The sequence below is a fragment of the Sinocyclocheilus anshuiensis genome, unplaced genomic scaffold (assembly GCF_001515605.1).
Source record: "Sinocyclocheilus anshuiensis isolate Anshui unplaced genomic scaffold, SAMN03320099.WGS_v1.1 scaffold2512, whole genome shotgun sequence".
NCBI lineage: Eukaryota > Metazoa > Chordata > Actinopteri > Cypriniformes > Cyprinidae > Sinocyclocheilus > Sinocyclocheilus anshuiensis.
This window is the reverse complement of record NW_015541014.1, coordinates 221,933-230,989: the sequence shown is the minus strand read 5'-3', so window position 1 is coordinate 230,989 and position 9,057 is coordinate 221,933. Positions and strand designations below refer to the sequence as shown.

At 41.7% G+C, this 9,057-nt stretch overlaps 1 protein-coding gene across 1 annotated transcript in view; it reads left to right on the top strand.

Annotated features, from left to right (window-relative positions):
* ankrd50l (ankyrin repeat domain 50-like) overlaps window positions 1-7,511 on the top strand; it is a 16,100-nt gene extending 8,589 nt beyond the window's left edge. The window contains exons 4-6 of the mRNA XM_016488843.1: window positions 1,119-1,366; window positions 2,321-5,923; window positions 6,172-7,511. Coding sequence (XP_016344329.1) covers window positions 1,119-1,366; window positions 2,321-5,922 — 3,850 coding nt within the window. The 3' untranslated portion in view covers window position 5,923; window positions 6,172-7,511. The remainder of the gene's footprint in view (window positions 1-1,118; window positions 1,367-2,320; window positions 5,924-6,171) is intronic.
* Window positions 7,512-9,057: the final 1,546 nt, after the last annotated feature.

Sequence of the window (9,057 nt, the reverse complement as noted above, 5' to 3'; positions counted from 1 at the left end):
AACAGCAACATTACAGACTAACTAAAGTTGAAAAAGTGAAAAAGCATAATAGGACCCCTTTAAATAGGAGCAGTGTGCAGCCATTTTTGCTGTGGCATCCAGGGAGCAGTTGGGGGTTCAGTCAGTGTCATGCTCACCTCAGTCGTGGTATTGAAGGTGGAAGAGTGTGCTGGTCATTCACTCCACCCACCAACAATCCCTGCCAGTACCGAGACCATTAGGCCACGACTGCCCCTACAATTTGCCACAATTTACTACATACAAACAGATAGTACTGTTCCAAACTCTTGCCATTGATTTAGGTATCAGGACCCTTTAGGCTGTATCATGATGCTCAAACTAAGAGAGCACCTCAGTGTTTTGGGAATTCAACCTATGAATTGTTTTTAGTTGCCTGCATATTAAGCTGGGATAGATGAAAGCATATTATCATAAATCATATCACATTTAAGTATTTGATTAAAAAGGCAATCATACAATGAGTGAAGTGTGTCAGTGATAAGAGCAACACAGATATGTGAATGTGAGTCTGATAAGGAAGCAGCACCTTCTCACTGTCTACTGGAATGCCCTGTAAGCAACAGGAAAATCACTGAGCTTCCATAACACTGAGTCACGATGCCTCTGCAGCCACACCTCAAGTCAGAAGAAGTGGCCAAAAGAAAGAAAGTTTGGAGTATAAGACCGCTTTAAAAAGCCGGGAGTTCATTGGATGGTTTTTAAAGGATGTTATATTGTATTCCAAATTAATCCCTCACATAATTGCATGCTATACAAAACAATGCTGCATTTCTGCATTTGTTTCCTTCTCAGATAAGCTCTGTTTTAGTTCACATGATGACATGTCTTTCCTATTTCCAATTCTTAAAATGATTGAATTCCTAATTTGCTTGCTGTTGTTGAGAGAAATATTTCCCTCCTTCTCTTTCCTCCATTCTTCTGTTTCTTCTGTCAAACAGAAGAATCTTGTATCAGCATCATGCTGGTAAGATTGACTCAATTTAAAAGTCATATGTCTGTGTGGTTAAAGATGAAATTATGCCAACAGTGGTCACTAAGGTATGCCTTTAGTTATGTATAATTATTTTAACCTCCTTCTCCTTCTCATTTTTCTTTAGGGCAGTATTAGAGCCCCTCTTGTCTTTTACACCACCAGCTCACAGTGTGTTTATTGTGGTTGATTCACTGGACTCGGGGTATTGTGGAGGTAATGGAGTTGGAGAAAGCTCAATATCAGGATCTGCAACCACTCAGAGTTCTTCTATTGCAGAGCTCCTGCTCAAATACCTACAGCTCCTGCCCCCCTGGATCTTGCTGGTCTGCTCTGCACGCCGCCAGAACAAAGCCATTTGCAAGATGTTCTCAGGTACACTCTCAGATGATCCACAAATCACTTCATAAGCACAGAGAAATGTGAGATGGTTAGCTTTATTGGTTTCTTGAAGTGTTGTGCATTTTTCATCTTAGTTAAGACTGTGTACAGGGACTTTATGTTCTGTGTTTAGAAACCCATTTAGTAACAAATGAATAATGTTATCCACACTTGTATGGCCACCTGAACATTCAGTATTGCCAAACATACAGCTTATGACTCCTTTTGCCAATTTTCTTTGCTTTTTGTCCTTATATCAACATATTATGGCTTTGTAGGGTTTTGTTTTTTTACTAGATGAAATGACTTGGTCTTGTGAGATGAGGGTCCCTCGCAGTTATTAGCTCTTATGGATGACATCTTAAGTATAGTGTTAAAAGACTACAATCTATTATGCACTAGTTGTGTGTATATTTCTGCCTTTATAAACACATTTGAATGCAAGGTCCTTAACTTTGGCTTGGAAAGCCTCAAGGACCATCATGTTTTACCTCTGCCCATGAGATGAAAAGACTGGAAAGAAACAACTGCACAGTTTGCTAAAAACATTTTGAAATTATTCTGACAAATGTTTTTGTTGTTAATTTGTATAGTAACTTAGGTAGTAGTAGCAAAACATGTTTGGAATTACACAAATGTAAAAAAGTACAATGAACTAGAGTACTTTGTGTTCATAATGCACATTAAAAGTAACCAAATCAGTTGTGTGAAGCTTATACATATTGTAAACCACTCAGAGACACTGAAAACACTATAATGAGATTCCCACGCAGTTCTGTACAGACAATTAAATCACAGCTTTTTGTTGCATAAGGCAATTTCTTATTATTACACAATTATTAATTGTGTAGCCTTAAAAACCCATTGTGATGCTTTAACAATTGTTGTGTCTTATCTCATTTTGTTGTGTATACTACTCTGATTTTATCTATCCTCTCTACCCTGCAGGATTTAGGAGGTTGTGTCTGGATGACTTAAGGAAGCCTGCAACTGTACGAGATGTGCAGCAATATATCCTGCGGAGGCTTGACCAGGACGGGGCTTTGAGAAGACAACTTACACCAGAGACGGCTGAAATGCTTAATCTTTTGCACATCAAAAGTGGTGGCTGTTTCTTGTTTCTTGAGCGAGTACTAGATGGTATTGCACATGGTCGAGTAGGACTTCGAGAAATTCGGGACATTCCTGGCACACTGAATGGCCTCTATCTTTGGCTTTGTCAGCGACTCTTTCCTCGAAGGCTGTTTGTCCATATTAGGCCTTTGCTGAATATCCTTTTGGCATCCCCACAACCACTAACAGCTGAGCAGCTCTACAGTATTGCCAGAAGCCGTGACTTCTACCTTGGGATTGGAGACTTCCAAGCACAGATGGGGGCTCTGGCATCTCTGTTTGTAGATGGCCCTGAGGGCAGTAAACTCCTCTTTCATAGCAGCTTTGCAGAATGGTTAACTGATGTTAAATACTGCACACAGAAGTTTCTGTGTTATGTGAAGGATGGTCACCTTTCTTTGGCCATGTCCCTCTCTCTTCGAGCTAGTAGTTTGAGTACAGAGGAGACTTGCCAGCTGGCCTACCACCTCCTCAACAGTGGAGTCCATGAAGGTGAGCCAGCCCTCCTGGCACTGTGGTTGCTATGGACTGGAGTTCCAGCTCTTAATGGTGCCAGAAAAGACTGTTCTTCTAGTCATACACCTGTATTAGTTCAGCAAGATGTGCTACAACTCTTGATGAAAAGTGGAATTTACCCTGCGAGCTGTTCCCCAGACAAAAGCTCCAGTGTCGGGGTTCACTGTGTTGGAGGAGAAGGCAGGATAGTTCAGCGAGCATTACAGAGGGAAGACTCTGTGAGAGCACTTCTAGACAGTGGAATCCGTGTGAACCATACAGACCCATCAGATGGACGGACTTTATTAGCAGCTGCAGCCCATGCTGGACTTGTAGATGTAACAGCATTGCTGTTATGCCGTGGAGCAGACCCTTTACTTAACGACAACCAGGGACAGACTGCATTGACTCTTGCTGCCAGACAAGGCCATGTTGGTGTACTGCAGTTGTTGCTGGAGTGGGTGCAGGAGCAGGGGAGCAAGAGTCCCACAGCACAAGCCCTGCTGGAGCATGTGGACAGTGAGGGATGGACTGCTCTTCGCTTTGCTGCATGGGGTGGCCACAAGGAAGCTGTGCGTCTACTTCTGGAAGCAGGAGCAGAGATTCATGGCTGTGATTCAGATGGCCGGACAGCCTTGCGAGCAGCAGCATGGGGTGGACATGAGGAAATTCTGTTGACCCTCCTTGATCATGATGCTGAAGTAGACCGCTCAGACCATGAGGGACGTACTCCACTAATAGCTGCAGCCTACATGGGTCACAAAGAGGCAGTAGAGATCCTTTTGAATGCTGGAGCTGATTTGAATCTTGCAGATAGGGATGGACATACCGCTTTGTCTGTTGCTGCATTGTGTGTGCCATCAGCAGCTGGAGGACGAGGGCATGGAGAGGTTGTAAGCCTTCTGTTGGAGCGAGGTGCTGATCCAGAACATAAGGACCGAGATGGAATGACGCCTTTACTACTAGCCTCTTATGAAGGGCATGAGGAAGTAGTTGAACTCCTCCTGGAAGCTAGAGCTGATGTAGATGAAAGTTCTGGATCTCATCCATCTGCTATCACTCCTCTTCTTGTGGCTGCAGCTATGGGGCATGCTGGCACAGTTAACCATTTGCTGTTTTGGGGGGCAGCAGTGGATGGCATTGATGGAGAAGGCCGCACTGCTCTCTGCTTGGCTGCAGCAAAGGGTAGTGTTGAAGTTGTAAGAGCACTGCTGGACAGGGGTTTGGATGAGAATCACAAAGATGACCTGGGCTGGACTCCATTGCATGCTGCAGCTTGTGAAGGTCACAAAAGTGTGTGTGCAATATTGACCGAGCGAGGTAGCATGGCATGTGTGGGTGAGCTTGATGTAGAGGGTCGGAGCCCTCTAATTCTAGCAGCACAAGAAGGGCACTGCAGTACAGTCAGGCTACTTCTAGACCATAAGTCACCCATCGATCATCGTGCATATGATGGACACTCTGCACTCAGTGCGGCTGCTCTGCAGGGACATCGGGAGATTGTGGAGTTATTGATGCGTAGAGGGGCTGACACTGATGTCCGTGATGCTGAAGGAAGACCCCTTCTTTATTTGCTGGTCCTGGAGGGCCATTTAGACATGGCCACCCTACTCATAGAAAAAGGTGGTGTCCCTTTGGAGTCAAAAGATGCAGAAGAGCGAACTGCACTCCATGTAGCAGCTTGGCAAGGAGACCTGGAAGGTATTGAACTGTTGCTGATATATGGAGCTGACCCAAATGCCAGAGATCTTGATGGTCGGGCTCCTTTGCACTCTGTGGCATGGAGAGGTCATGCAGCTGCTGGCAGGCTGCTCCTTAGGGCTAAAGGTCTTAATGTAGACCTGGCTTGCAAACAGCAGGGTGCCACAGCACTTAGTATTGCTGCTCAGGAGGGGCATGTTGAAATTGTGGCCATGCTTTTAGAGAAAGGTGCAGAACCAGACCATGTGGACCGTTACGGTCGCAGCCCAGTTAAGGTAGCAGGAAAACAAGGTCATTTCACAATTGTGCGACTTCTGGAGAGTTATGGCGCAAAGTGCTTCTCAGGTCTCATACCATTTACACCTAGTGGTGCTCCCAACAATTCTTACCTTTCAGCCATAGTCAAGACCCAAGCAGCTATTAGTTCAGGAGAAGTGGGTGTTGATGGAGTCCCAGCCACATCTTCTCCATCTTCGACCTCAGTTTCTGCCTCCTGTTCCCCAGCTTCCACTGCAGAGCATTTCCACTCCATGCCTGCCTCACAGACATCCTCCTCCACCTGCCAATCCCTGGCCACAGTTCAGACCGTGCCTGCGGACAGCCTAAATTTCATCCAGCAGATACAACAACATTCGCTTCCTCGTTGCCGCAGTCGGCCATCCACCTTGCCTCTACCTGGCTCCAATCCTACCAGTCTTCAGGGCAGAGCTTCTAGGCACAATCAAAAGTCTGTTCCCAAGAGCAGTCCCACAAACGAACAGTGTACGTTCACTGAACTGCTGGACTCAGACAAACCCTTAAAGGGGCTTGGATCATCGGGGGATAGCAACTACCTCTTAAAACCTAAAACTCCTTACATCATAGAGGATGTGATGGAGAAGAACCTCAAACAAGCTGGAGGAGTAGATATAAAGTGGAACTCCGTTATGGCTTCCTTAGGGGTAATGCCAAATCAAGAGGGCCCAATTCGACAAACAAAAATTAGGGAAAGCCCCCCTTCGGGGTACCCTCATTTTCACTTCCAATCCCATGCACAAAAAGATGATTGGGGTGGAATTCAAAAGACATCCATGTCTCCAACCATTGACCTTTTATCTGTTTCCCCACATAGTGCCTTACATGATGAGTCTGTGTTTAACATGACAACTACTGACCCCCAGTTGAATCTCAAACAGGCAATTAAGCTGCAGTTTGAAGGGCCTACCAGTGCAGTACTTTACCAGCGGGAAACCCCTCTCTGAGGTGAGGCATTAATTTTCTCAAAAATAGAACATTACATTTGTCTTGTAATTTGTTGATTGTCTTGTAAATGTAAAATTTATAAATTGATTTAAGACAGGTTTATTTATTTGAATGTTCATAATACATGTCTTATCAGGCAGTTGTTAGATATGCCAGATGGAAGTGAACCGCACTGTGCTTTCAGCTGCAGTCTTTATGATTGTGACTTGGAATGTATGGAATTCTAATGACAGCTTTGTCTGTTGTAGGCAAACCTGGACATTTAGGAGTTCAAGGAGGTGAGGGTTGTGTGGGTAATCACTGCACTGTGTGTGGAAGGTGTTGAGAGTAGAGGAGGATGGCAAATGAGAGCGTCATAACACAGACCTCCACCTCTCTAACCCAATGACCCCAAAGCACAAAAGAGGGAAAGACATAGAGAGTCTAGAGGAACCTGAGTTCAAAGGCTCAAGCTGTGTACATTCCAGAGTTTTCCTCCTCATCCCGTCACAATGGAGAGCAGCTGGCACTCTCTCATTCTCTGTCATACAATCACAGGAAAATATTTTTACATTAAGAGGGACACTTATGGATATTTGCTCTGCTGGTGTTGTGCATTTGCAAAAGTCAACATATACATACCCCAGGGATTTTTGTGCACATATCTCAGCATGAATGGCACAACTTTTCATAGACAAAAGAGCTATTCACTCTTATAAGAGCTAATAAGAATTCTGTTGAAACTGGAGTGCATCTATCTACATTAAAAATAGTCTTTTTGGGTGATCTGCTGTACATTGCTCAGACTCTTTGATTTACACCCAGACTTGGGCTTGCTGGAAGGAAAAAAGGGCTTTTTCAAAGCAACACTGTCGCTTACTGCCTTTATTTGCCAGATATGTGTTAATGACTTGTGGAAGTAAGTCATCAGCAATGTTTGTCTTTTAAAGATGTGCTTCATTTGACATACTATTTGTTTCAGGATATAGACTTGTCCATAGTTGCTACTCCTTATACCTTGAGTTTTTTTAAATTATACATTCTGTGATTGTCAACCGGTGAACCAGTTGACCTATCAACAGGGGAAATTAATATTTTAAAGCTTCATTCCAATTGAATTACAGAAAGAGATGGGAAAAATAAAGTGAGAAGTTACTGTTCTACAAGTAGATAGAGGGAGTTAGAGAGGAAGACATGATCTCCTATACATGCTCATCGGTCATTAAAACCTTAAAAGAGGTGCGAAAGGTGACAGTGATGTGATTTTTATACTTTACCATAGTTAATTTATAATGTTTATATTGTTTTGTATGTTAAAATTTATTAAGGTGCACTAATTAAAACTGTATATTATCTTGTGTGTCTGTGTAAAAATTTGTGTTGAAACAAGAAAGAAGCAAACTTGGCATCCCTTTTGGTTTGCATGCGTCATATCATTTAGCACCTCTGTCCCTCACATATAGTACTCGTATAAACACAGTCAGGAAGAGCTAGTTTGTATATGATTTACTTGACCCTCTATGGAATTGCCATTTGTGCATTAAAACATTTCCAGCATTTGTTAGGCTATCATGGTATATTACAATGTCACAGAAATCAAGAATAACAAGATATAGTTCACCCCAGAATATTTAGTCACCATTATGTATTTAAAAAAAAAAAAAAAGGTTGGTTTTCTTTTTCTTTTTAGACATTTTTGGGCTAACCCATTTAAGTTAAATCTTTGGGCCCAAGAATTCCAATGTTTTCTATCCTTTTGAGTTAGAGTGTAGCATGTATTTCTTCCATGCTCTAAATGTACAAAGGTTGCACACTCTTCATTGAACTTTTTCTTATTTGTACATCTTTAGTAATGGTTAACACTACTACACAACTTGCACTTGTTCTTTTATAGGTGGAATTTTTTTTTCTCTCTTGTAGACACTGCAGGATGTGTTTTTGTTTGAAAATCTTAAGAGCCATCTAACTTTCTTTTCTGAATATCATTCTTTACCAGAAGACTTTTTCATTGCAACCATGGGACCTCTCAGACCAAATGGTAGTTTAAAACCATTTTCTATTATTCCTGTTGTCGTAATAATGCAGACCGGAATTTAAGACTGAATCTAGCTTTACAAAAAAATCCAAAGTGACTCAGGATGTATTAAAAATATACATTTAATTAATTCATTCATTCCCTGTGAATTAAATCCATGACTGGCATTTTTAGCTACAGGAATGTAATAATTGTTACCTATTAAAATGCTTATGGTTAAATATTCAATGTAAGAGGCTTCCTAAAACAATTTTAGAGTGGAACAGGTGGAACGGGTTTCTCTTTCTGGGAAGTTCATCTGCCTGTGTTTTCTCACAATTCCACATCGCACACTATTGTGACCTGACAACTAAACAGATTATCTGCTATAAAAGTGTTTCAAACCACTGTTAAAGGTCATTCATTGCACATGAGGCAAAAAGATGTATCGACTTGTGATGAAAACCTTATTTGAATTAATTCCGGCTTCAATCATACACAGTCAAAGACAAGGCTCCACTTCCTGACCAACAAGGAGACACCACATCCTCTGACAGTGTAAACAAGGGAGAGGAAAACCTTTCTGTTGAATAACAAACCATTTTTAGGGCAGAGGAATGATATCACAAAGCTTGCAACATATTTCTATCAAGTTTTGTACTGTGTGAAATGAGGTTATTTAAGCCATCCTGTTTTTTTTTTTGTTTTTTGTTTTTTTTTGTGAACAAGCCAAGAGAATGCGTTTAGCCTAGCTTCAAACTGAAAAGGGGTAGCAGACTGGGTGTGTTTGTTACATTCCCTGCTGAGCTTTGAGAGACACACTCATGCAACGAGTCATTACAGAACTCTGAGGATTCTAGGAAAACAATTCCTGAATTATTCAAGAGATTCCAGTGGTTCTAAGATTTCACCGTCATACCAAGAATATTTCACATTCAGTAGTTATATTCCTGTTGCTATTCAAGGGCCAAGTATACTAATGGTGAACAGAAGTGATCAAATAGAGAAGCTTTTTTAATGTTATATTTTAAGAACACACAAAGACATTTACACATATATAAATTTATATATTTTAGAAAGCATAAAATGTTATATATATATATATATATATATATATATATATATATATACAGTACATTAA